Raw genomic sequence first — 26,553 nt, forward strand, 5'->3', positions numbered from 1 at the left:
CGTGTCTCCTCCACAGCCCTTAGCTCTCAGCTGCTTCGGGAGCTCCACCACCTCCCACCTCACAAGAACCTGCTGCTTCCCTCCCCCTTTGACTCACTGCCACCCCAGGCAGTGCACATTCCTGAAGGACTTCAGGCACCAGCTTCACTCCTCCCTGGTTGCTGTGCCGTTTAGGAAGACGGGCGGAAGGGCAGGGCAGTGGTGGAGGGAAAAGTGGAAACCAGCCCCCTTTGCTCAGCTCACGGAGCTCTGCTTTCAGGAACAGCAGCGGACTGGGGTTCTCTGGCCCCACCAGTCCTGCTGTGCCCAGGGAGTGTGGTGCTGTCAGGGCTTGGTACCCTGGGAGCCCAGCACCTGCCGACTTCCTCCTGCCTCCCACCCCAGGTCGTGTACTACTCTGAAATGCATAAGATCTTCGGAGACCTGACTCAACAGCTTGACCAGCCTGGCCACCCAGACGAGCAGCGGGAACAGGAGAATGAGGCCAAACTAAGCGAGCTCAGAGCCCTCTCTATTGTGGCTGATGATTGAGTCCCCGCTCCCTCGAAGACCCTGGGGTCATAAGTCAGCCTCTCTAGTCTTTGTCCTTTTCAAGCTTAGACTAAAGGGTCAGCCAGCAAAAGGCCCTCCCCAGAAGTATGGGGATAGTGGCAGCTCCTGCTCTACCTCACCAGCCCTTTGGAATAAGCCTGGCACCAAGAGCCCCAAACAGGCTGCCGTCTCCCCACCCATAGCCAGGAGCCTCCAGAGAGGTAAGCATGCAGAAAGCAATGCAGGAGCCGCCTCATTTCCAAAAGGACCGTCCAAAGTGCATCCTGGCGTAGGGCCAGAGCAAGCTCCAGCCTTCACCTTCAGAGGGCACGGACTCTGTCAGCTCACTCAAGGTCTTGGCCATGCTTGCATGGTTGGGATAACATCTACCTCCAAAAGGCACATCCTGGGGAGTCCAGCCACGCTCGCTGCCTTTCCACTTCAGACTCATCTTTTTTGGGCGAGGCCTGTGACACTGCCCTGGGGAATGTGAGAGCTGTGGTCCTTCAGTCCTGACAGGCCCCTCACTCCAGCCTCCCAGCACAACAAAGGCTGGCTTAGCCCACTTCTATCCCTTAGGTCAAGTGCAAGGAAGAGCCCCAAGTCTTGTAGGTTCCCAAAGAAATCAGGACTCAATTCATATAAATACCCTATCAATCACACAGAATGTCACATAGACTGATTCACAGGCCTCAAAGCAACAACAGTGGGTTTGTGTCTCACCTGAATATTTGGAATTTTATTTTTTCAAGTAAAGTTTTAAATAAAATTTCCACATGGTATTGTGCTGTAACTAAGGAGAGGAGGGGCGAGCCGCCCCAGGTTTTTGTCAGGGTTATGCTGCCCCCTGCTGAATTGGCAGGACCCCTACAGCATTCTCTCTCCTTACCAGCAGGTGGCAGAGCCCCGAGTGCAAGGGACTGGCTCTTGCTGCTGCCCGCCCCGCCTTCGGGAGGTGACTACACCTCCGATCCAGCAGAGGCTGGGCGAGGAGCGCATGGGCAGACCTCAAAGAGGAGGAAGGGAAGCGCTATGGAGGACACTTGGTTTGTTTTTGACTTTGGTTTATTTAAAAAACAAAAAGCCAAAAAAAAAAACAACTTTATATACAAAGTCAAACTGAAACCATGGGTTATGGAAAGAGGCGAGATTTATGGGGAACAGGGAAAAAGGCTGGGCCAGAGCCGATACCACATTCTGAACACAGGGAGCCAGGGGAAAGGTGCTGGTTTCTTCTAGCAAGTCTGGGTGGCTGGAACAGTGCTCACTGGCAACCACAGCCCAACACTGAGAGCTCACTAGCATGGCCTTCATCCTGCGACGGCCAAGGGAGCCCTTCCCCAAGAGCCTGCTCCTGTAGCCTAGCAGGATGTGTGCCATCCAGAGGAAGGGGCTCTTACCCCCGGCCAGATTCCGTGTCTGTTTCTTCAGTTTATTGGCATCAGACCTTATGACATACTCGAAAAGCCTTTTCCTCCCCTGTCTTATTCTAAACTGGAAGAGGACAGGAGAAAGTCAGCACAAGACTAAAGGGCCCCAGGAGAGATCCCAAGGTAGAGGGCAAAATGAGGGGTGCAGAAGATGTTGGTTTTAGTTGTAAGTGGAACCGTGGTTCCTCACTCATCTGTCCCACACAGCACAGACAGACCCCCACCCTGACGGCCTGAGCTTCTCTACAGAGGCTGAGCACAGGGGTCAGCCACCCCCTGCCTATGGCCCCCAGGTCCTGCTCCAGCTTCCTTCTGGAACCAAAAGGGCTCTAACTTCAGCAGGCTCCATCGCTGACTTCACAGGATGGCAGCTCCTGCACCAGGCCCCTCAATTGCTAGGTCCTGGCTCCTCTTTCTCTACCCAGCTGTCGGCCTGTTTGAAACAGATGTAACGAGAGTTAGGACTCAAGGAGGAAGGACCGAGATCTGAGCACTACTAACCACTTCCTCCTGGGAGATTCCAGGTTGCAAGCTGCTGACTGATCTTCCATAAGAAACTAGCAGACAGAGGAGAAGGCGAGGTGAAGCTGGGTACGGGCGGAAGGGGCTGCGGTGCTGGCTGCCGTCCCATCCAAGCCTCCCAGCACGACAGCCGGCTCTCTCCAAAGGGCTCACCTTTTCAACCATTCGCTGCATCTCGAGCTGCAGTGGAGTCAGGCGCCTTCGGAAGTCCTGGAGCAGCCGCTGAAGCTGATTCTTCTGTCGCTCAGCTGTCCGGGCTGTCTCCTCAGCCTCAGCCAGCCGGGTTCGCAGCTCCTGCATTTCTGCTGCCAGTGTCTTATTTGTTACTTCAGTGGCTGAGAAGCGGTTATGGCTCTCCTCTAGTGGGAGGAAATACCAAAAAGACTGCTGCTAAGTTAAGGATTGGAGCACAGGGCAAGAGGCCTGAAGCCTAAGGAGCAGGGTCTCCCCCTTAGTCTCCATGTATACACGTCTGCATGTCCCACCTGTGACAGGTCCCCGCGGCTTCAGGCCACTCACCCAGCTTCAGTTCCAGTGTGTGAATCTTGTTCTCCAGGTAGAGCCGCCCACTGTCCTGCTGCTCTGCACGCTGTAAGAGGTTCCCCACATGGATCAGGCTGCCATTGTGGGCCACCAGGCCTTTGTGCTCCATAGGGGCAACACCCGGCTTTGTGCTTTTCCCAGAAGGAGGTAGCAGATCCAGGTTTCCTAGAAGGAGCCACGAAGATGTAAGGGTCTCAGGAGAAGAAAGCAGCCTGCCCTGCCTGTCATCCATGGAAGGCTGCAGAGCACCAGTACGCACCAAAGAGCACCTCCTCAGGGAGCCCACCATCTGTGCCCTCCTGGCGACTGTACTGAAGGCTCCGGTACTGGCAAATGTTCTGGGTCACCACCCTGCTGACCAGCTGTTTGGCCTATAGAAAACACACAACCAAGATACTCACTGTTGAGACGACGCAAGACCTTGCCCCCATGGCATGCAAGAACACAGAATCACAGCATGTTAAGTCGCACACAGGAGTTACGTGCGTGCTTATGCACACGGATGTCAGGAGAGGCAATCTCAGAAAGGACTGAGGGGGGCGTAAGAGAAGGCACCTGCTCTGCACTGAGCCGGAGCCCAAGGGTAAGCAGGATCCTCTCCAAGTCTCGCCGGTGCAGGTAGCCACACCAGTTGGCATCAAAGAAGACAAAAGCAAGAAGACAGTCCAAAGGGAGCACAGCAGAGGGATCCAGCTCCTTGGGCTGCAAGAGAAACAAGGATGAACAGGATTTACAGATAGCTCTCTCAATGGCTAAACCACCCAAATAGCCCTTTAAAATCGAGCAGTTTAGCTGACACAGTTACACCCAGGCACACCTTCCAGTTGGAGACATGGCCCTGAACCAAAGGGGTCCCTGAACCTGTAACCAAAGGCCTATTTGGAGCACTTTTCACCAGGGGCTGTCACACACAGTGGAACCTAGTGTGTCCCTAGGTGAGATATCTCACTCAGGTTCACCCTGACAGAGATAACGACGTTTTCTGGATCCTATGAAAGTGCCATTCCATGAGTCAAGAACCACGTTTCGTCTTTAAGATGCCAGAAATGGTTTGGCAAAAGCATCCCTCTCCCAGGAGTGAGTCAGAGGCCCTGTAAGCTGCACTGCCACTGAGGCCCAGAGGGGCAGAAAGGAGGTCTCACCATGTCCTGGAGGGAAGAGAACTCCATCTCTGACTGGTTCGAGGCAACCGACCGGACCTCAGAATCCTCTAGCTTGGCTCCTGCTACAGAAAGCCTGAGATAAGCTTGGAGCCAGGAACACACAGGCCCAAACTGGCTCCAGAGTGCTAACACAGGAGAGCACTACAGCCAGAGAGGCAGGAAGCCGGCACCAGGCGCCTGCAGGCCTCCCTCTCACGCTGCACATACCGAACTCCTCCTCTCCATCGTCCCTCAGAAGCAGCAGTTCTGGGTCGAGGGCCATCTCACAGAGGTCCTCAGACGCCTCACCCCGGGGCTTCTCCTCTTCCTCTCCCCCAGAAGATGGGGGTTTGGGCAAAAGCCCATCTTCCTTCTAGGAGAAGCAGACCAAGACAATGAGAAGATCTGTCACCTCTAATTACTAAAAATAATAATGGCTAACGTGAGTATCAACCATGTTCAGGCACTGTGTGAAGGGCTTCAAATACAGCGTCGTATTCAATACATTTCATTACATGGGGTTCAGAGCAGACCAGGGCGATTTCCAGACACCTGGGATTTTCCTTAGAAGTCTATCTCAATCCCATAAGACATTATGTTTACTTGGTAGTACTTAGGCAAGAAGTAGACCCTTGTGCTTTTGAAAGGGTTAAGGAAAGGCAGTGTTCTAGTTAACCATGAGGTAATCGAAACACCTATACTCCTCAAAGCATTCTGATTAACAGATTTCTGTGCTGCCATGGTGTGTCAACCACATTTCCTTTCCCTCTTCCAGGCCCACTGCCCTTATCCTAGACGCCCCTCTTACTAGCTGGATGGCCACTTGCACCTGAGTACACACCAGGGTCACAAGGCACATGAGTTGAGGGGAGTAGGAGAGAAGACCCATCAAGTGCCCAGAGCAGCGCCAGGTGCCACACGGCACGCGAGTCCTGGTCAGCCTTACTACGTGTAGCCCCAAGTGCCACGCAGGGGGCAGACGTACTCACCGGCGGGGCGTCTGCCTCGGCAGCTGTGCCCTCACTCTGTACCTCATCCTTGGACTCCTTGGCCGCCTCCTCCTTAACCACCTCTTCTTCCTTGGCTGCCTCCTCCTTCTCAGGTTCAGGTGGGGCCACAACCTTTTCAGGAAGGCTCAGCAGCATCTTATAAATCCTATAGCCAAAATCCCTCTGCAACATCTCCAGAAACAGCTCGGCCAACACCATCACCTGGTGGAAGAGGCGGCAGGGGTCCATGAACATGAGGAGAAGGGAGCGTTCCAAGCTCTGCCACCCCCAGACTCCTCCACCCACCTCAAAAGAGATCCTTTCTTTTGGCCTCCGGTCTTCCACAATACCATGGAGGGACAGGTTTACACAGCCAGCGTGTGCCACAACAGCAGGTTCCAGAGGGGGTGGAGGGGCCTCTGGGAGATCGGTGTCCATTTCCTGCTGTGCAGTGACCTCTGGATTCTCTGCATTCTGTTTAGAGGTGTCTGCTGCTTGCTCCGATGCATCAGCCACCTGTTCTGTAGACTCTGTTTCCTGTGACAAAAGCCAAGAGCTATCACCACCTGGGTCCAGGGGTCAGGGCACCTACCTGCCCCACTTGCTCGTAAGGTGCAGCCTTACCACTGGCACCTCCTGGGGTGGGGGTGCTGCCTCTGCAGCTTTCTGCTGACACACAGCCTCCCATTCTTCCAAAGTAGGCATGATGGTCCCAACATCTGGCAGGTACACCACCACAGTCTGGAGCCGCCTTGGGGGTCCCGGCTGTAGGTACTGAAACTCAGCAAAGCGCCACCTGCTCACAGAAGGAAAAAAACGAAGTACTGACCCGTGACATTCGCAAGCAAGTGCTTCAGTTTCTAATCAACATTTAATGAGCACATACTACATGCCAAGCTTTGAAAGTACGAAAATAAAAGATATAGACCAAGTCCTCAAGAAATGGTTAGTCAATGCGCAGATACAAGTAAGCAGACAATTACTATCCAAGGCGCTAAGGCAACAGGAAAGAACACTGAACGGCTGCGGGGGGTGGGGGGGGGGGGGCAGGCGGGGTGTCGTCACATCTGACAGGCCTTGCAGGGTCAGCTGGCCTTCAACACACATATGCATCCCTAGTCATGCTCATGACCAAGGCAACCATTTGTGAGGGCTGGAGGGAGGATGCGCTGGCACTCGGGAACAAAAGAGAACAGGTCAGAAAGGCACAAAAGCTTGGCCTCCTGAACGGTCTCATCAACTCAGTGGGCTGGCCACAGACAGGAGCTCAGGGCAGCCACTCACCACTTTGTGCAGGCGCTTAAGTCGATGCCAGTCTGGGCTTGCGCACAGCGGATGGCAGTGCGGACTAGCACCTGTGGGTCGCCCTTGGGGTCGAGGCCATCCAGGGAAGGAGACCACTCACCCCCAACCAGCACTGCCTCCTCTTCTTTCCGACCCAGTAAAAACTACAAAAAGAGATCAGGGATAAGAAAGGAAAAACCAATTACCTGGGTCTCCCACTACCCTGGGGAATGAGAGCAACAGGATGTGGTGAGGAGTGCTCTACACGGGGAAGGGGGTTTCTCTACCCACAAATATGAACCAGCTATGTAACTCTTTCCGCCAAGTAATAAGATCTCTAAGCCACACTGTCCTGGTAAAATGAGTAGTATTCCAGCTCTGAAATTCCTTGTTTCTGTGAGCTCACGAATAGGAGCTGAGCTACTGAAAACCTGACAGGGACTGGATGTCATCAATGAATGCACCTTGCCTCCTGGACTCCAACTCTTACCTTAATCTGCTTCAAAGGATGTTCTGGCGTTTCCCTTGGCTCAGCCATGTCATCCACAAAGAGCATGCAACAGCGATACAATTCCTCCAGTCCCGGGGAGGAGAGCAGCAGTACCTGTGCAGGGGCAGCATGAAGGAGACGCTCAAGAGCTTTTTCACTTCCTGTTAACAACAGGATAAAGCAGCAGGACCCCAGTCAACTCACCTTGGAACTGTATGCAGGGTCACTGTCTGCAGGGATCGGCTCAGCCCCGGTGTCTGGAGCTGACTCCTTCTCAGAAGATACCTGGATACGGCTTGGATGATGGAGGGAAAAGGGCTGGCTCAGAGGGAAGGCTGACAGCCAGCTCAGGTGCACAGTCAGAAAATCTGAGGGAACCAGGAGGCTGCGGTAACGGCGCTGGAGTTCTAAGAAGTCACAGGTGGGGCTGTAGGAAGAAAGCAAGGGAACCCAGATTGAGCAAAGACTAAATTATTTTAAAAATGGTACAGTAAAAAACTTGGGGAAAAAAGGCAAATTATTTTATAATCTGGGAAAGAAGAACTTTCTAAGTCAGACATCTCTGGAAAAGGAAAAGATGGATGAGATTTGACCACTAAGATGTTACAACCTCTAAAGGCAAAATAAAGTCAAACTGGGGAAGGAAAAAAAGGGAAACATTTGCAATATATGACAGAGAAAAGGGTCACTGTCTTATTAGGAAAGGAACCCACAAATCAGTAAGAGAAAGGTCACAAGTCTAAGAGAAAACTGAGAAAAGAGACATCAACAGGTACTTAGAAAAAGAAATGAGACGTATGAAAACATGCTCAATCTCACTTAAAATTAAAGAAATGCAAATCAGAGTATCACTTTTCACCTATCAGACGAATGAAGATCAAAAAGGCTCATAAGACAGTGTTGGCAAAGGCAGGGGAAACAAGTACTTCTTGCCCTCTGATGGGAATGCAAACCGATACAGCTCCTGAGAGAACTGGCAAGATCTATCAAGGTTTAAGCCAGCTACTCCATTTCTAAGAACTGATCTCAAGACAATGCTTGCACCTGTCCACAGAGATGTATGTAGAAAGATGTTTGTTACAACAATATTTAGGATAATTAAAGACTGAAAGTAAAGAACTAATTAAGTTACAGTCCATCCATTCTGTGGAATACTATGTAGTTGCTTAAAAGAATGAGTTCCATCACGCAAACGTTAACATGGAACAAATTCTAAGATATATTAAGTGAAAAAGCAAAGTAGCAAGCAGCATGTAGCACGGCTTCCTTGCCGTAAATAAATGCAGTTGTGCGCGCAGCTCATGGCCAGCAGCCCAGCTCCGACTCAATGTGAGCCGGCTCTACATCCAGCCCTCTACATGCTGTGGGCACCAATGTATTGTGAGATCAACCTTAGGAGGCAGTCGGGTCATCACTGAACAAGAGGCCCTACCTGGGCCCAGGGAGGGGAACCAGTGACACGGGGAAGAGCAGTGGCAACCCTCCTTCTCTTCCATCTTGAATGTGGAGGTGCCAGGAGGCTGCCCCTGACCTCAGCTCAGGCTTGGGTGGACTCTGCTTTTGGGGCCTGTCTCCTATACACAGCAGCTGGAGCCCTCCCTCTCCAGTGCTAGATGGAACCTGGAATCACTCATCTTACCTCTTAGTCCATCAGTTTCTGAGAGTGAGAAGTAAGCTTGCAGGCTAGTGTCCTCAGACCTGCTGGAGCACTTAAAAGATAATTCAGAGAGCTAGCCCTGATGGCCTGGTGGTTAAAGTATGGCACGCTCTGCCTCCACAGCCCTGGTTCAGTTGCCGGGCGCAAAACCACACCACTCATCTGGCAGTAGCCATGCTGTGGCAGTAGCTCACAAGAAGAACTAGAAGGACCTACAACTAGAATATACAACTATGAACTGGGACTTTGGGGAGGAAAAAAAGAGAGGAAGATTGGCAACAGACGTTAGCTCAGGGCAAACCTTTCCCTGCAAAAAATAATAATTCAGAGATTCCCTGGAAAAACAGTTCCAGGGTTCTTATGATCTATAATTTCTACCTGAATTATAACTGCTGTTGGGTAGCTGGATTTTGACTGGTTCGCCTTAATTATACCCAGCATAATAATTTCTGGTGAGCAAATCATAAAGTTCCATCAGGGCATCTGTGTCAATGACACTATGCTGGTCAAAATTTGAGATTTTGAAATAAAAAACTTGTCACATTGAAAAAAAAAAAGGTCATAAGAACACACACACACACTTATTCTCACACAGACTTTGTCTCATTTACACAAGGAACTGTTAGCAGCTTCGAGTCTCACCACCCCCCAGCCCCACCACTCACCTGTCCACAGTATAGGGAGTGAGATGGACTCGGTAAGGAGGCAGGTCATGCCTTGGTTTCTTAGCACCCCAAGGCTCTCCACCAGCCCGCTGTTTGCGTTTCTTGGAGTCATAGTCATCACTGGAGGGTGATCCATCGCCAGAAGGAAGAAACCACACTTACATACAGATTCAATACATACTGGCCTAAAAAGAAACAATCTGAATCCCCAACGTTAAGGAAATGGATAAAGAAGCCATGCTAATAGTCATGTACCAATTATAAAGGTATTAAAAACTGCTTCTAATAACATAGAAAATCACTCACATTAAGCAAAAAGAATAGTATGCCACACTATATATAGAGTAGTTCCTCAACTGTGCAACACCTTAAAAGCTGAAGAGAAAAAAAAAAATAGCAGATACCTCCGACTGATAAAGCTTATAATTCTTTTTTATATTTTCCTGAACTTTATAAATTATAGTTAACGTAATTTTTTTGAAACGAGAAAAACTTAACTGATTTGTTTTAACAAAAGACATTATGGCACCATGCTAAAGGTTCTATAAAATAAGTTTTATTAAAAGAGATAGTTCGGGGCCGGCCCCGTGGCCGCGTGGTTAAGTTCTCGTGCTCCGCTACGGTGGCCCAGGGTTTCGCTGGTTCGGATCCTGGGCGCCGACATGGCACTGCTCATCAGGCCACTTTGAGGCGGCATCCCATGTGCCACAGCTAGAAGGACCCACAACTAAAATATATACAACTATGTACTAGGGGTATTTGGGGAGAAAAAGCAGAAAAAAAAAAAACAGATTGGCAACAGTTGTTAGCTCAGGTGCCAATGAAAAAAAAAAAACGAGATAGTTCTTGTAATAAACCTCTGGCAGTACACATGGAAGTCATAAAAATACTCAAACCCTTTGATCCAATAATTCCATTTTAAAAAATATATCCCAAGGAAGTTAACTGAAAAGAAGAAAAAAGATTATATATAGTAGAAAAAAATTCAAGCTGAAAGTAAGAAAACCACATTCATATCCAGCAATACCTGAATTTTTATAGTAAATAAATACAGGCCTCATACAACCATTAAAACAAGAGGATTACCTTACAATATGGAAAAAAATGTTTAATAAGAATGCATAAAAATAATTTGAATTCTTAAGATTAAAATTATAAAAAGTATGCACATACACAAAGACTAGAAAAGAACACAGGAAAAAAGCAGCAGTAATTTTCCTTTTCACGATTATTTTAGAAAAGTCTTTAAGAAAGCTTACCTTAAAGGGAAAGGGAACAATACATCTTTACAGCATTTAAACTTTATATAACAGCATGTACTACTTTATACATTTTTGTAATAAATTACTTATTATAGTATCAATATGTTATGGGTTCAATAAAATAAAAATAGAAGAGAAAAAAACCTTTAACCCATTATAAAATGCCAGACTGATAGGGGAAAACCCTCCTTTGTCTCATGAGACAAATAAAATCCACTGTCACTTCTTCATGCGAGGTAACTGAGTTGACATTTACCAGACAGTCCCTGCTCTTTCCCTTCAGCCCTGCCTGGCTGGTTTCCCTAGTCATTACACCCCTGCGTAACTAAGTTGATTATATTTAACCCAAAGTTTTTCTTCTTTTCTCTTCTATCTGCTTGGTTAATTTCCCCAGGCATCTCCATCCAATAGCCGCCTTCTAATCCTGCCTTTATGGATGTCAACCCTTCCATGTTTCTAACAGAAGAACTGTTCCAGTCATTTTGACAACTCTCTTCAGCTCACCCATGACTGAAGTGAACTCTTCAGTAAATGCTGTCAACTTCTAGTTAAACTGGACATTCCACTGAATCCTGTGAATTCAACGGCCAGTTTTCTCTCGCTATTGTGAATTGTCAGGAATAGGTTATAAGGCAGTACCAGTGGAAGAAATCTCAGTAACCTCAGCAGGATACTGAGATGTATATCCACCTGGATATACCCATCTTAAAACCTCAGTAGTTCAGCCTCAGCAGTCCAATGGAGACACTGTTTCCTGCATCCCAAAGCCTGAAATTCAAAATAAAACTTGGCTTCCAGCCAAAATGCTAATGTGGCTGACTCCTTTATAAATTGTTGTTTCCTCAGAGTGATCTAATTCTTACTGCCGCCTTTCCTACTCTGCAAATTTTCTCTACTGCCTAATGGTGATATCTCCCTGCCAAAGGTAATGGCTCCTTTCTCTGGAAGCCATGACACTGAAGCATTATGGTCAAAGGAATATAACACTGGACTCGGCATGTCCAGGACAATCAAAAGCAACTGACTGCACAGAAAGGCTGAATTTGAACCTAAAGCAGAAAGTCAACAGCAGCCATTGATTTCCACCCACGCGACATTATCCCGGAGAACACTTGCTGTGATTTTGTAATGAAACCTTCAATAAACTCACAGAATGTGAAAGGTGGAAAGTCCTTGGAAACTGAAGACCAGGAAGATGCACATGACAAGAGGTGTGGTTGTATGCAAAATATATGCCAGTAAACTGAGATTGGGACCAGGTGTTTCAAGTAGTGGAGACACTGTGGAAAACAATCCTAGACAATCAAAGCGTCCCCGTAGTTAGAATTCACAGCGACCTATCCCGACGCAACAAACACTAGTTGCAGCACAGAGCCTGGCTACATCACGTGGCCTCAACTTTTCCTCTGAGTTACTTCACCCTCCTTTTAAGTGTGCGCATGGACCACACCTTCAGCCCTGACGATGGAATAACCTACTGGCATCTGGGATAGGGGTTGTTTCCTTCTCAGGACAGTTCTCATTTCAAGAGAACTACAACATGAGAGAACTTGCTGGAGTGATGAAAATGTTCTATATCTTAATAGGAACAAGGATTACATGGGACCGTCCATCTGTCAAAATTGTCAAGATTTTTGTATTTCAACCTGTACAAATTTTATCTTAAAAAAATTTTTACCTTAAAAAAATCAAGTACAAAGCAGAGAGTAGATGGAAGGATAAATGAAAAAGAATGGCAGATGTTGGTACTTGTTGAAGCTGGGTGACAGCTATATGAGAGTTCAGCATCCTTTTCTGTTTACTCTGCTTGTACGTGAAATTTTCCATAATAAAAAGTTAAAATGAATACCGACAGACAGAACTAGAATAAGCCTTAAGCAAACTAGCCTGGAGCTTAATTCCGAGGGACATAAGCAAAAACCTTCAGAGAGAAAGGCAGGATAAGGAACACACGAGTCAGGGAGAACAGGCGGCACGCTCCCGGCAGGCCCTGACGTTCACAGATGATAGACGGACTCGGGTGCCCAGAGGCCCAGATTCACCTGTGTGCTCACATAGGGCTAAGGAGCTGTCCACAGAGCCAAGGCTCAGGCCTGGATCTCCTAGCAGAATGCAACAGACACTCTAACACCACACGAATGTGTACTGATATAAAGAAACCTGTTTTATACGAAGAATTAAAACATACACTGCAAAGTTACTTTTTTTGGACAATTACTATTTTCTTGATAGTTATGATTCTTGGTATCTCAATCTTAGGAACTAGAAATAAAAGGGAAAATTATCTATTAAAAGAATGTCAATATGGAGCCAGCTCCATGACCTAGTGGTTAAGTTTGGTGCACTCAGCTTCAGCAGCCCAGGTTCTCGGGTTTGGATCCTGGGGAGTGGACACCACTCGTCAGTCATGCTGTGGCAGCAACCAATGTACAGAATAGAGGAAGACTGGCACAGATGTTAGCTCAGGGTGAATCTTCCTCAGGGAAAAAGAAAATTCAACATGACATTTTAAAAGATGAACTACATCAAATTCCTGCTTGCTGAACCAGTAGATAAATTTCCAATGCTTGTACATACATCTATCTCAATAAGTCTGACTATTTCAGAATAAAGGACCTAGGATCTAGCTGCAGAAAGAGAATGTTCATGTCAACAGATGGCAAAGAAAGGGACATTGCTCCTCGAGGCAAATAAATAAAATAAAACATCTTTCCCGCTTGATCATCCTCTTACCTTCGGCCCTGATCCAATCGTCCGTGAGGGCCCCGAGCAGGAAATCTGTTCAGGTGGCTCAGATGAAGTGTGTGGGACGTTTGGAAGAGACTCAGAGCTGCAGAAAAGAAATGGCTGGTGACTCAAAACCCTAAATATCTGTCCAACTTCCCTGTCCCTTCCTTCAAGTGCACAGAAGTCCCCAGTTGTTCTGAGAGCAGCAACCTGATGGTTACAAGTCCATTCATCCAGCGTACCCCATAAAGCCACACCCCAACATCCATGCCACTGGTACTCACGCTTCTGAGGAAAGAGAGGGGGAATCCGGTGAGGCTGGAAGATCAACTGGGGCTGAGCTCCCAGAATCCCTTGCTTCTGGCCCAGGGCTGCTACATGTAGAAGGGGAGGTGCTGGGGATTTCAGTAGGGGCTGCAGGACAGTAACCAAGAAATTCAGGGCATCCCGTGATTGATGTGCTCACTACCTTGGAAAGATGCTGCCCCACCCCCTCGACAGAAGCACAGTTCTTGCCCAGCTTTCACAGCAGAGGGGCATCCTTCCCTCCCCTTTCTGATGCACGTGCTAAGGAGCAACGAATACCTGGTTGGAGAGCGTTTGCACCTTGACAGCATTCCAGGGCACTGCCTGGCCTGGGTTGTACGCAGCCTTCACCAGCACCTTCTCACCCAACTGGGGCAGCCGGCCCTTCACCACACTGCCAGCACACAAGCCAGGAGGCCCAGTCAGGAGAGAAACCCTGGCCAAGCCACCCTGACTGCCCCTCCGAGGTCCTTCCCATTAAGATTTTTCACACCTTGCATAAAAATAGCAAAGCAATGGCTTCAGAGGAGCCCCACCAGCATGGTGACAGAACTGAATCCAACAAGCATTTATTTCCAGAAGGGGACCAGCTCAAGCGTACCTCAGCTGAAAAAAGACCTCTTCATCCACCACCCCAAAGTAATCGTGTAAGCTGGTAACAATGCCAGTGAAGACCCGCTGCTTCTCCCCACCCTATAAGAGAAGAGTGCAGTTTAAAAGTAATAGGGAGCATTTGTCCATACTCTGCCATTAGCATCTGTAACCCCCCCGCTCAATCAGAGTATTGCATCCAGATTCACATGAGGCAAGCATACGCATATAGTGCACATACTCAACCCCTGGGGAGGGGAAAACGGTGCTCATTCTTGGGTCACAATCTTGTTCTAGGGCTTCCAGTTTGTCTTTATTTCCAAGAAACAGCCTAAAGATTTCCCTAGAGCCAGAACTTAGAACTCCCCAGGCAAAGGTGTCTAGTCACCTCCAGGACTGGCCCAGGACGGGAGTGTGAGAAAGGATGAACACTGTGGTGTAAGAACCAAAGCACCGGGCCTCCACACACGCTGGGGCAGTCGCGAGTGCTGAAACCAGAAAGAACGCCCAACCTACCTGAAGGTGCCTGGCATTCTGGGACAGGTCTGTGGCCACAGGAGGAGTGAGCAAACCAGGAGGAGGCCCCAGAAGAGATGTTGAAGCTGTGCCTACGGGACAGAGAAGCCATCTCCAGGAACAGCACCTATCTCTCAAACACTAGACTCAGCTGGAGGACATGGCAAACCCAAAGGGCAAAGTGGCTCCAAGCAACCCCTGCAGAGGGTTTCACTGGCGACTATGGGGGTCATCTCCTAGTTTCCTAAGAAACATCAGCAGCAAATTGCACTCCACCAGGGAAACCCCAGAAGTCACATTTTTAAAGACTAACTCCAAGGCACACACTTCCGAGTATGAGGCCAGGTAGGGATCAAGGTGATCACCTGAGAAGTTCCGTCCCCCTGGAAGCGGGTTGATCCGCTGGCGCTTAAACTGGGACATTGGGAATGCTGTCCTCTTTCAGAGTCTTGGGAAAAACCTTTAATCAGAAAAGAAATAAGTTAACAAGCTCATAGGGAAAATTTCCACCTACCCCAAAAAATGAACCAAGGATCTTACAGAAAGTGGGGAGGTGGGTACGGAGAATGAATGGACGCTAGGGAGATGCGCAGGAAATGAGGAAATTACATTGTCCCAGTTTGCCTTCACAATAACCTAGCGGTGGGCGATACTGTCATGCGATTTTAAAGAAAAGGAAACTGAAGCTCGGAGACATTAAGCGACCTGTCCGAGGCCACATAACCAGTTGGGGCCAAAACTAGGACTCACACCCAGGTCTCCAGACAACTTAGCGCTCCTCTCACTAGGCCACGCCACCCCCGGATGGTTGGGGAGAGTTGGGGGTTGGAAAGAGCCCCGGCGACATTCATTCATTCGAATACATCCGCCAAAATGCTCCAAGCCAGGCCCGGAAAAATGGAGGCTGGTGCCGGAGAGGAGATGGTGTGGGCCCTCTCCCCGGAAGCCCGGCCCGTTGTTCCCGGACGGGCGGGGGGGAAGGCAGCTCGGCGGCCCGGCCGAACGCGAATCCGGCAGCGCGCCCGCCCCCCCACCCCGCTCCCGCGCGACAGCCGTGGGCGCCGGGGCCGGGCCGGGCCGCGGAGGCCACCGCGGGAGGACGGCGGCGCGCGGTTCCTCCTCCTCTCGCCCGCCCCCAGGGCCCTGGCCGTTGCCAGGGAGACGGGACTTGCAGTCCGAGGGGGGCTCGGCCCCTTCCGCGGCCCGCGCATCTTCGCTGCCCGGCCCTCGCAGCCCCTCGGCCGGGGGAGGGGCGAAGGAGCAGAGGGGCGAAGGGGGGTCCCCCAACCCACCTGCGGGCCAGGGCCGCGACACCGGGGGGACAAAGACACCCGGAACCACCACAGCCGCTGCTGCCGCCGCCACCGGAAGTGCCTCTCCGGAAGCGCGACCACTGGTCGGAAGCTGCCACTCTCCCGGATATGGTCCCTCCCTCCTCTCCACCGACCTCTCCCTTCCCCCACGCCGGCCAACCATCCCACTCCGACTGGGGAACGGAAGTGCGCCTTCCCCGATCGGATGCGCGTTTAGGAAGCCGCGCCTCGATCGTGTCCTCGCTTAAGTGTCCCATTAGGAAAGTAGGCTTCAGAGAATTGGTTCCATTTCCAAAGACAGCTGGACCTGGAACCTCAAACATAGGGGAGCACCTACCACCCCCACCTTGCCTCATCCTGACAGACCCCAAGACTGCAGCAGCAAGAGTACCAGCCCCTCCTGACTGGAGGAGGAGGACGCCTGAACAGTAGCCATTTCCAAGAGACATTCCTGTGTCTGACTCAAGCCAAGGACCTCAGCCCTAGCTTGCCCTTCCATTGACAGCACTCCCACACACACCTCCCGTCCTCTGGGTACCTGCAGGAGACTGAACTTCTCCCCTGTCTCAATTAACAAGGAGCTAGGAACCTAACAGGCTATAGTAAGATAAACCACCACAATACCGGCCAACCCTGTGGCCGAGTTGTTAAGTTCGGGTTAAGTTCATGTGCTCCGCTTTGGCGGCCCAGGGTTTCACAGGTTGGAATCCTGGGCATGGACATGATACCGCTCATCAGGCCATGCTGAGGCAGCATCCCACATGCCACAACTAGAAGGACCTACAACTAAAAGCATACAACTATGTACCCGGGGGCTTTGGGAGAAAAAGGAAAAATAAAATCTTTTTTAAAAATAAAAAACCCCACCACAATATTCAAGTAGACATTTCCTTTAGTCCTCACAACAACGCTGTGGGGTAAGCAGGTCAGCAGTTAGTGCCCTAATTCTCAGATAAGAGACCTCAGTGAAATGGCTTGCTCAAAGCTAATCACCGGCCATTTTAGTCCTGATTAGCAATCCCAGCCCCCTCTTATCTGCTGACCTTCCCATCATCCCTCCAGCTAGCCTCCCTCCGACATCCATACCCTCTCGTTTCCTATTCATTTAACATTCACAAAGCACTTTGTGACATTTAATCTCATTTTATCTTCATAAGCCTGTGAGGCAGGTGGGGCAGGCACCATTATACCATTTGGGAGATTAAGTGGGAAGCTACGGCTCAGAAAAGTCAAGGGATTTGGTCAAGGTCTAAAAGCTAGTATGGACCTCTGGTTTCAGCTCCAATGTGTAAAGGCTAGTGTGGAGCCAAGCAGCTGAGAACAAACCGTGAAGGCTACTCTGCTCTTTCCCATGTTGTCCCTGACCCTTCCATTCTTAGTGCAGTCTTCAGGAGCTCTTGCTCCGTGGGCAAGAGTCCATGCAAAAGCAGCCAAGATAGTGCCCTTCTCTGTCCTGGGGCTGCCCATGCAGCTATGAGGGGGAAAGCAGGACTCCAGATCAGTAACTGCCCACTGAGGAACGAAGGTCAGTTTCATCCTTCTGCAGTTACCTCACCCAGAAGACCAATCCTTTGAGTGCATGATTCAGGAGAGACAGATCCAGCCAGTTCACAACACTGACAGTCTCACAGAGAGATATATATCATTTTGCATAAATACACATCTGCAACACGCTGGACCCTGACAGATCACCACACCAAACACACTCCATGGACACCTGATAAGTAAGTTGGTCCATATTGTCTAAGCCCAGGGATTTCTGGCAACCAGGGAGGAGCCGAGGAGCTACAGCACCTTGGGGCCTCTCAGGGAACCAGGCTCCTCTGCCAAGCTGCTCAAAGGAGAGACTCAGCCCTTGCCTCAGAGAAAAGGGCGAACGTCGGCAGCTTTTCCTGCCAGTGCCCAGAAGCAGCGATAGGGAAAAGGGCAAGACTTCACTGCACACCCCTCCACCCAGGGTCACGTCCCTGCGCCAGGAGGTCTCAGCAGGCAGACAGGTTTTTTGCTCGCTGCTTCTTAACAACTAATGATGGCATAAAGGTCTTCCGGAGCGGGTGGCAAGGAGGCCTTGCAGGGAGGTGTCTCAACTCAGTCCTGTGAAATGGAAAGGAGGCATCAGGTTGGGAGGAGGAAACAAAGGTAGCAACGGCCCCAGAGTGGATGAAGCATTGCTCATCTGCCGTAGGGAGCCTGGGATATTCATTAACATGGTACTTTAACTCCCTGGAAAACTCTTCAGTATGATCCCCCATCATTCACTGTGGAATCCTTTGTCGGTGTTCCTATCTTGCTTTCTCAGCAAACCCAGAGAGGTGGCCTAAGTTTCAGCTTCAAGGGGTGAGAGCTTGCTGGGCTGGTGTGAAGAGATTTCTCATGCTCTGGTCCTGGCTCTGCCATTGACTCACCATGTGGCCTCAGGAAAACAACTTCCCTTCCCAGCCCAGCCCCAGCCTCCTCATCTATAAGTGGACTGCTTTAACTACCTTCTGTTTCTTCCAGCACCCTCTCTGAGACTGTCTAAGTCTCTCAAACTTCACAGGGACAAAGACAACTGGCAGTCCAATATCAGCATCCTGGCCATCAGACTCCGCCCTCTGCCCTAACCTGGGCTGGGCCACAGGACTCACCTGGGGGCAGGGCGAGCAGGAGAGGCAGGGGGCTCAGGGTGTCGAGGGCTCCTCCGGTGGATCCGGTTGAGCAGGACCTTGACCTTGTTCCAGTGGGAGAGATCCCGCTAAACAGAGGGTAGGGGGTTACCACGGTGCCCCTCCCCACAATATACCCCCAACCAAGCTCCCGGAGACAGCTGTCACCACAGCCGGGCCAAATCACCCGCTCCAAACAGGAATCCTGTCATTTCCTCAGAGTTTCTGGGCTTCTGTGTATCTACACATCCCAACCACCCCCACCCCCACCCCACACATATCCATCACCCACCTTGTGTCCCTGTGAGGATGAAAAGGAGTGAGCTGGCTCTGCTGGGGCCTCTGACAGCCTGGGAGGGTTGACGCTGGACACTCCTACCTTAGGGGGTGAAGCTGTTTTTGCCCCTTCAGAAAGAGAAACAGGTGACCCAGGGCCGGGAACAGGAAGCCACTCATCAAGCCCAGGGCTCAGAGGTCTGCCTGTGGGGCCCTGGGCAGGCAGGACACAGAGGGAGACACAAATCTCCCTCACCTGTATCCTCTGTCTGGCTGAGCAGCTCCCATGGCCCGCTCGCATCATTGCCTGGGGCACGAGAGGGTGGCACTGACGAGGTCAGGACCGGCCATTCCTCCTCTTCAGGATCCTACGCACAGGACAGATGCACACTCAGGGCCTGACCAGAGGGCTGAGGCCGGGCCGAAGGAGCCCTGGTTCAGGGGTCACACCCCTCCTCTGCCTCCCCCACTCACCTGCCCTCCCCTCCTGACCCCACTTGCCACTGGCCTGCCTGCCCATGGCTCACTCACCCCAAGGGGCCTCTGGGTCTGCAGCTGCAAGTGGAGCTGCTGGAGCCTGGCCATCTGCTCCAGCACCTGGCACAGGTGTTCCAGGTAGTGAAGACCCTGTCCTGGAAGGCAGGCCCAGGCTCCAGGCCCTGAGCCCCCCACCTGTGGGACACAGTGAGGTAGGGGAGACTTCTGAACTCAACCAGATACCCACCCTAAAGGGCCAACAGATGGGGCAAAACAGGCAAGAAGAGGAGAAACACACACCCGGCTGGCCTCCCAATGCCTAGCCAGGCAGGCCTGTCCCTGCCCACCTCTGCTGGGAGTGGGTGAGGCAAGAAGCTGTGACACGACCCGTCAATTAGGGACAAGGAATGTTCCACCCAGAGAGCGCTCCAGGGAAAACAAGTGGGGAGCCCCCCACCCCCGGGGAAAAGAGCCACCTCCATCCCCCTCTTCACCAGCCTGTGACTTAGAACTCACCACCTCTGCTTCCTCCAGGCCTGCCCCTAAGCCAGCTTCTGCCTCAGTGGCCTGCTGTTCCCCTGCTCCAAAAAGGAGCATTTCACACCCAGGCTTGCCTGGTGGCTTTGGGGAGCGGTGGTGTTGTGACAAGCTGGCAGGGGAAGTCCGGAGATGGCGGGACCGCTCCAGCACCTGCTCCAGCTTACAGCTGGCTAAGAGCTGGCCCAGGTGGGCAGGAGGTACGAGAGCAGCAAGAGCCAGGGGCTCCGGGCTCCCCACGGGCTCAAGGGCCAGAGAGTCCTGAGGAAGGCCTGGGGAGGGGGCCAACGGGCTGTCCCCAACCACCATCTCCATTCCTGAGTCCCAGGAGGCCAGCTTGAGAAGAGGAATCTGCCTCCCGAGACTTCTCAGCTCTCCACCCCTGGTCCAAGAGTCTGACGGGCACCCTCGAGCAGCGTCCGGGATCCGTCTGTAGGTGCTGGTGACTCCGGGCACTACACAACCGTGTGCCAGGTCCTCACCAGCCCCATCTGCAAAGAGAGTCAGTATCAGGCTGGGCAGACTGCCCCCACGCCCCCAGCATTCCTGGTAGCTGGCAGCATTCCCCAGGGAGGAGTGTCCTGGGCCAGAGGTAAAGGGAGGAGACCAGACAGGTACAGCCCTGCCCAGATCTCTCTGGAACCCTGGCGGACACATTAGGATGGAGTTCCCTTTACAACAGTAATTGTTAGCAATCACAAACCCATGACATAGGCTGTGGTAGGCAAAGCCTTGCCGTCACATTCATCAGCTCCTTCAACGGCCTGGCTTCCTGAGGGCATAAGGGCTTTCCCCAGGGAGCCCTTGTACTCCCACTCCTGGGGTGGGCCTGAGGCCTCCAAGTCATAGGTGGGGAGCTGCAGCCTCTTCGGCTGCTCCCCAAAGGGGAATGTGACTGTGCTGCTCCTCAGGGAGAGGGTGAGGGGCACAAAGAAGGAAGCCTGGGGTCCAAACTGCCATCAGGATGCAAGATGAAGTCTCTCCGGAGCTTCTGGGGGAGGGTAACACAGAGACAACAGCTATAACCATTGGAGCTTTTGATCTTTTAAGTGAGAAACAAGGAAGATTTTGTGCAGATTGAAAAGAAACAACTTAAACGGAAGAAAGGGAACTATGGGGTAGGAGAAGCAGCTACCGCCCATCTGCCGTCACCTCTGTGCCAGGCCCCCTGCGCTCTGGGTGCCCCAACTGTACTGATGCGAAAACTGAGGAGAGAGGATGGAAGGCCGCCTACGTCTCAGAGTGGGCCACGCGGGAACGCTGGATGCAAACCAGGCCCCTCTGGGCAAGGGAGTCGACCAGGAAGGCCCCCTGCGTGGCTCCTTCGGAAAGGGGTCCGCCGCCATGGAGGGGGCTTTTCGCGGCTACTAACTGTGGCAGAGGCCGGGCGGAGAAGCATCCAGATCAGGAATTAGAGGGAAGTGGACCCGGAGAAAGCAGGATGGAGGTGGTGGCTGGTTTAACGCCAAAGACCAAAGGGTCCTCAATGTGCAAGGCACAATGACGGCCCTCCAAAGGGAGGGGGCGAGGAGGACGCCTCGGGCAGGCGTGCCGGGTGTGCCGGGGAGCGCAAACAGGGGCCCAGGCGCCGAGGTCGGCTCCAGGGCCGGAGGACCCTGCCGGCCTGAGGGTGGGCAACTCACCCCGGCCGCCGAGCGGCTCCACGGCGAAGACGCGCCGCCGGCTCAGCATGGCCCCGCTCCCGGCCCCGACGCGGCGTCCCAGCCGCGGCCACCGCAGCCGGACCGAGCGATCCGGACTCAGCCGTCGGGCGGGCGGCTGAGCGGGCGCGGCCAGACCCCGTGCGCGCGGCCCCCGGACACTCCCCGCGGCGGGGACGGGGGAAGGGGCGGGGCGGGGCGCAGGTGGCAGGGGCGGGGGCGGGGCGGAGGCGGGGCGCCGGGAGGGGCAGCGAGGCGAGGGCTGGGCAGCCCCCCGCGCTGGCAGGGCGGGGATGAAGGTCGCCGTCCGCAGCCCTTGGGGCCCGGGCAGCGCCGTGCCCCGGCCTGGTTATGCCGTGCGGCTCCAGGCGCCGGGTCAGCCGGCCCCCGGTTCCCACGCCCGCTCTGTCTTCCTGCCGCCGAAGTGAAGCCGCGCGCGGGGCGGGGGCCTGCACGGGAGCGCGGAAGGAAATGAAGCCCACGTGCCGTCCGTGGGCAGAGGGGGCCCGCGCTCGGGTGTCCCGGCGCTCCCACCTGCGCGCCTCGGGGCGAGTACCGGCGCGTTAAAAGGGGAAAAGGATTCCTGCCCACAAGGAAATCCTTCCCAGCAACGGCAGAAGGCCTTGTGTCCGGGGCTTGATCTGAATCCTCTCCTCATCCCATTCTTCTTCCTCACCCGGGTACCCTAAAGCTGGGGAAGGAGGGAGCCAGGGGGACAGGGGAGCAGCCTGGAGGTGTAAGAAGTGTACCTGCTTCCCTGTCTCCACGCCAACCCTCTTGGTCCACGGAATTCTACCCCCACACCCTAAAAGGGGGCTGGGAGCCCAGGCCGCTGCTGAAGGTGACATAGTCTGATGACCAGCCGGGCAGGTGGCCTTTAAGGAAACTTCCTCCTCCTGAGGAAGGTCATCAGGCTGGGAAAAAAGTGCCAGCAGGACCCAAATCCCCTGGAAGCAGATAAGGGGACGTGCAGACTTGCCCCTAAGCCTTGGGGGAGGAGGTTGGGGCTGGAGCCAGTGGGAGGAAGTGGCTGTTCACTGGAAGGGAGAAGACAGTCTGACCGCCCCCCCCCCCGCCCGCCCCGCCCCCCCGTCTGCTCCTTGCTCCTTCCTCCCCTTCCTGAGCCAGCCTAGCAGGAGCCCTCATCAGAGAGCCACAAACAATGTTTCTAACTTTTTTTTTTTTTTGAGGAAGATTAGCCCTGAGCTAACTGCTGCCAATCCTCCTCTTTTTGCTGAGGAAGACTGGCCCTGAGCTAACATCCATGCCCATTTTCCTCTACTTTATATGTGTGGCGCCTACCACAGCATGGTGTGCCAAGTGGTGCCATGTCCGCACCTGGGATCCGAAACAGTGAACCCCGGGCTGCAGAAGCAGAACGTGCACATTTAACCGCTGCCGCACCAGGCCACCCCACAAGTTTCTAACTTTATAAGATGGGGAAATCAAGGCATACAGCCAGGCCCAGGCAGGAAGAAAGACCAAGTGCCTGAGTTACCTGCCATCACTTAATACCTTGACTTTTAGGCCAGTCCCTTTCTCGCTTATCATGAGTCCTCTTGGTTGCCCCCTCCCGGCCCTATGCTCCTGGACAGCACCCCCACCCCATTCCTCTTTCCCAAATACAGAGAGGGAGACAGAATGTTAGGCCTGGCAGGAGCCGCTCTATGCCAGTCCAACAGGATGTGTGGCACCTCACCCCCCAGGCCCTGCCAGACGCCATCCCAGCCCTCCCTGGGCAGGGGGGTAGGAGGGCTGGCCAGTTAGGTGGCTTCCTCCCTCCAAAGTGAGAGGGTGGGGAGGTAAAGGGAGGGAACCTTCACCAGATCTCGCCCTGAATTTGGAGAACGTGGGGCCAGATTCCAAGCAGTCTCTGTGGTGACTCTGGGGCAGGAATGCATCTGGAACAGGAAGCCCAGCCAGCAGGAATGCAGTGTCTCAGCACAAGGCTTTATGTGGGCTCAAAAGAACGCCCTCCACACAGACCCCAACGCACACTCCCTTCCAGGCCATGTTCACCCCCACCGCATGCAGCTATGCTGGAGCCCTTGGTGACTGGAAATGGGGGGGGGGGGGGCACACCTCCCTCCCATCTGCCTTCTGCTGCCCTGACTCTGGCAGCCCTGTGCCCAGAGCTGAGCTAGGCCTTCACCACCCAGAAAGGCTCTGTGGCCTTGCATGGTCCCCTCTGCAGTCTCTTGTTCACCCACCTCCTACCTACCACCTGAGGAGACTCCTCTCCCTTTGAGTGATGCTTGAAGAATGGGAGGAGCAGCACAGCCTCGCCTTGCTGCCCGCCTCAGGGCTGAGCAGCTACCCTGAGTCCCAGCAGTCATCCCTCCAGCTGAGGCCAGCGCTGCCCCGATGCCCCTCCGTGGGGAATTCCCAGCTTCAGGGAGTGCATTTCCTACAAGCTCAGCACTGATCTAGGTCTTGTGGGAAGAAGGGCAAAGCCAAGAGCCTGGGGGAGCTCCTGCCAGACTAGAGATGGCTCGGAGCCTTGGAGACCTCCCTCATGGTGAAGGAGGGGCCAGAGCAGCCCCAGGCAAGCCAGACACCCGGCAATCAGGCTCCAGGTTCCATCCCCAGCGCCTTTCCCTTGCCAGCGAGGCGTCATTGGACCAGTCCCTACCCTCTCTGCCCTCAGTTTCTTCATCTCTAGGACAAGGCTGACAGCACCTGTCTCACGATTGTGAGGAGTAGAGTTAAGGCACTTACGTCGCTCCTGGCACTTTGGAATCACCTGGCTGTGTAACTTTGGGAAAGTCGCTTCTCATCTCCAACTCAAGGGGGCTGTGTTAGATGCTGTCTCCAGCCACTTCTAACTCAAATCTGTCATCATTTCTGAAGTTATTCCCCAAAATGCAGAAAAGAGTAAAGAGGGCCGTGCTCTGGACAGCCTGCAATCGCATGATTGGGCGGCCTCCCCCACCGTGTCTGGGTGCTCGCAGCTGGCTGGCCGGGGTTGAGGGCAGGGTGGAGATCAAAGACTGCTCCCAGCTGGCCCTGCTGACCAACTGGTTTGGCCAATAACTCCATCTTCCAAAGAAGCTCGCCGCCAAGCTCAGGCTCGGCTCACCGTGCGGCTTCAGCGAGCTCTAGAATGGAAACCCTAGGGCCCCTGGGAGGAGAGCTGGCTGCCACAACTAACGAGATAGATTTTAGCTTGAACCCATCTGGCCTTGGCCTTCAAAAGGCCACCAACTCACTGGCACTCCCATTTCACAAGTGTCCCTACTCCCCAGCTGTTCACCTCCACTCCTGAGAACACTACGGGCCCAGCATGGTTCATTACAGGAGGGAGCTGACCACAAGACTATTCCAACCCACCCTTCCCAACCTGTCACTTCCCTGCTTAAAATTTTCAGTGTCCCCAGAGCCTCAAGGTGAAGTTCAAACCATTTCTTCTGGCATTCAAAGCTCCCTTTCCAGTCTTATCTTGGTATCCCCTTCAGCAATGGCCCTAAACTGAGCATTCCACTTGCACTCACCCACTTCCCTCGGCATTTCTCTCCTGCGCCTGGTCATCTTTTCACACAGATGGTCCTGCCCTGAACTCACTGGGCTCCTGTGTGCCCACATTAGCTCTCAGCACTCACTGCCTGTAGCATTATTTCACTCACGCCAGCTCAGTCACTGCCACTGGACTATTATCTTCAAGAAAGCAAGAAAAATGCTCTGTCTTTCTGTATCCCCACTGTCCAGAACCCAAGTATTTACCGAGGGCGCGTTCCCCTTTTGTGAGCATTCTCTCCGCATGGGCTGGCACTAGGTGGTGCCACAGAGGCTGCTCTATTTCTGACTAGCCTGCTGGCCTGAGGTTCTCCTGAGTCGCAGAAAGCCTTGATCTTCCCATGAAAAGAAAGGCAGCCATCCAGGTAAAAGGTGAGACAATTATATCAAGGTGTAAATTATATCAGGTGCCTGAGGAGGAAACACAAACGGTCTCTGCCAAGATTCCTTCCAAAGAGAGCCAGAGAGCACCAAACCCCCTCACAGCCGGCTTTGATCTTTCCTGTGGAGATAAAGCCAAGGCTGCTGCCAGCCCTCAGGCTGACTGGGACAGGGTGGGTGTGGAGCACCCGGCAGCACCCTCATATTTCTGAAATGTCCTCATTTCAGTAATACAGTACTGGGGTGGTGGGTGAGTCAGGCAAAACTCTGGCAGGGGACCACTGCTGCCCGCCTCACTCACCCATTCCCCAAGGGCAGACACGCCTAGCACTGGCAAGCATCCTGGTGTTTTCAAATCCACCACCAATGAAACCAGCAGGGTCTCTGGCGGGGTGCGGTGGCGGGGGATGGCCAAACCAGCAGGGCTGGGAGGTGTGGCTCTTGGTGGGTGCTGGTCTCTCAGGGTGAGGGCTCTGCTGTGTTGTCCCTCCCAGGCAACCCAGCAGAGGCCTGCAACCCTGTCCAAGGTTATTTCTGGTGATGATCTTTCTCAAATAGGTGCACACAGCCTCAGGCAAATGCAGGAGGTACTCCAGCTGTTGTCCCCTCTCTAGCCCACCCAGCCCCTCTGGGTAAGTCTAGTGGGTAAGCTTCCACGCGAAGTAGAGTGAGAGGCACAGAGTGCCAGCCCAGCCGGGGCCGGCAGAGCCTGAGACTGTCACAGAGACAGGCCTGGGCACAACGGGTCTGGGGCCTGCCTCCTGTTTCTCTGTTGCCCATCCTCCAGGCTCCCAGTGAGAAACTCATTCCTCTAGAGTACCAGGGATGGTCCCAGTGGAACAGGCATCTTTACCAAAGGGTCCAGGAGGAGGAGGACCCTGACTAAAGAAGCCGGCCTCTTCAGTAGGGTGGGTGGGGCTTTGAGAGGGGGAAAATTCTGTAAATAAAGACTCTCCACCCAGTGGTGGAGAGAAGCTCACCCCCAGGGGCCGGGGCAAGGAAGGGGAGGAAAGAGGGGCGTCTACTCTATTTTGTCCATGTATAGATATTTATAGAGCGCATATGTCGGAAACTTGACACAGTGAATACCCGTCT

At 52.9% G+C, this 26,553-nt stretch overlaps 3 protein-coding genes across 11 annotated transcripts in view; 1 reads left to right on the top strand and 2 right to left on the bottom strand.

The window, feature by feature from the left end:
- Nucleotides 1-13,242, top strand: part of BIN3 (bridging integrator 3) — a 58,433-nt gene extending 45,191 nt beyond the window's left edge. The window contains exon 9 of one of the 2 annotated variants that reach the window (XM_046655812.1): nt 10,910-13,242. In XM_046655812.1, coding sequence (XP_046511768.1) covers nt 10,910-10,975 — 66 coding nt within the window. In that variant the 3' untranslated portion in view covers nt 10,976-13,242. Of the gene's footprint in view, nt 1-384; nt 1,314-10,909 lie in introns of those variants that run through there. The other variant, XM_046655811.1, reaches the window with a different exon arrangement.
- Nucleotides 1,579-16,101, bottom strand: CCAR2 (cell cycle and apoptosis regulator 2). Of its 3 annotated transcripts, none has more exons than XM_046655810.1 (21): nt 15,948-16,101; nt 15,021-15,115; nt 14,656-14,747; nt 14,150-14,241; nt 13,828-13,942; nt 13,527-13,656; nt 13,249-13,345; nt 9,254-9,373; nt 7,136-7,358; nt 6,932-7,045; nt 6,442-6,605; nt 5,782-5,953; nt 5,464-5,694; nt 5,158-5,379; nt 4,397-4,541; nt 4,169-4,248; nt 3,582-3,728; nt 3,286-3,397; nt 3,003-3,191; nt 2,637-2,842; nt 1,579-2,394 (listed from the first exon to the last, which is right to left on the bottom strand). In XM_046655810.1, the coding sequence occupies exons 2-21, from the start codon at nt 15,076-15,078 to the stop codon at nt 2,350-2,352; spliced, it is 2,754 nt and encodes a 917-aa protein (XP_046511766.1). In that variant the 5' UTR covers nt 15,079-15,115; nt 15,948-16,101; the 3' UTR covers nt 1,579-2,349. The 3 variants fall into 3 exon arrangements, with proteins under 3 accessions (XP_046511766.1, XP_046511764.1, XP_046511765.1); XM_046655808.1 differs by having other exon boundaries at nt 4,169-4,251; XM_046655809.1 differs by lacking the exon at nt 15,948-16,101 and adding an exon at nt 15,406-15,792 and having other exon boundaries at nt 4,169-4,251.
- A 987-nt stretch (nt 16,102-17,088) lies between these two features.
- On the bottom strand, nt 17,089-26,542 carry C3H8orf58 (chromosome 3 C8orf58 homolog). 6 transcript variants are annotated; one of them, XM_046656383.1, is made up of 7 exons: nt 25,285-26,542; nt 19,883-20,394; nt 19,421-19,561; nt 19,146-19,257; nt 18,906-19,018; nt 18,596-18,702; nt 17,089-18,062 (listed from the first exon to the last, which is right to left on the bottom strand). In XM_046656383.1, the coding sequence occupies exons 1-7, from the start codon at nt 25,310-25,312 to the stop codon at nt 17,951-17,953; spliced, it is 1,125 nt and encodes a 374-aa protein (XP_046512339.1). In that variant the 5' UTR covers nt 25,313-26,542; the 3' UTR covers nt 17,089-17,950. The 6 variants fall into 6 exon arrangements, with proteins under 6 accessions (XP_046512339.1, XP_046512335.1, XP_046512337.1 ...); XM_046656379.1 differs by having other exon boundaries at nt 19,883-20,894; XM_046656381.1 differs by lacking the exon at nt 25,285-26,542 and adding an exon at nt 20,607-22,652.
- Nucleotides 26,543-26,553: the final 11 nt, after the last annotated feature.

Source organism: Equus quagga, chromosome 3, assembly GCF_021613505.1.
Source record: "Equus quagga isolate Etosha38 chromosome 3, UCLA_HA_Equagga_1.0, whole genome shotgun sequence".
NCBI classification, from domain to species: Eukaryota; Metazoa; Chordata; class Mammalia; order Perissodactyla; family Equidae; genus Equus; species Equus quagga.

Excerpts from the sequence above, each read along its gene's own strand:
- C3H8orf58 (XM_046656379.1), bottom strand. The coding sequence starts at position 20,560 with ATGTGTCCGCCAGGGTTCCAGAGAGATCTGGGCAGGGCTGTACCTGTC. Across the intron at positions 19,019-19,145 it reads CAGCCAGACAGAGGATACAG|GGGCAAAAACAGCTTCACCC; the intron begins GTGAGGGAGATT and ends CTCTTTCTGAAG. Across the intron at positions 18,703-18,905 it reads CATCCTCACAGGGACACAAG|CGGGATCTCTCCCACTGGAA; the intron begins GTGGGTGATGGA and ends CCCTCTGTTTAG.
- CCAR2 (XM_046655808.1), bottom strand. The coding sequence starts at position 15,078 with ATGTCCCAGTTTAAGCGCCAGCGGATCAACCCGCTTCCAGGGGGACGG. Across the intron at positions 13,346-13,526 it reads CCCTCTCTTTCCTCAGAAGC|CTCTGAGTCTCTTCCAAACG; the intron begins GTGAGTACCAGT and ends TCTTTTCTGCAG. Across the intron at positions 7,046-7,135 it reads ACCCTGCATACAGTTCCAAG|GTACTGCTGCTCTCCTCCCC; the intron begins GTGAGTTGACTG and ends GCCCCTGCACAG.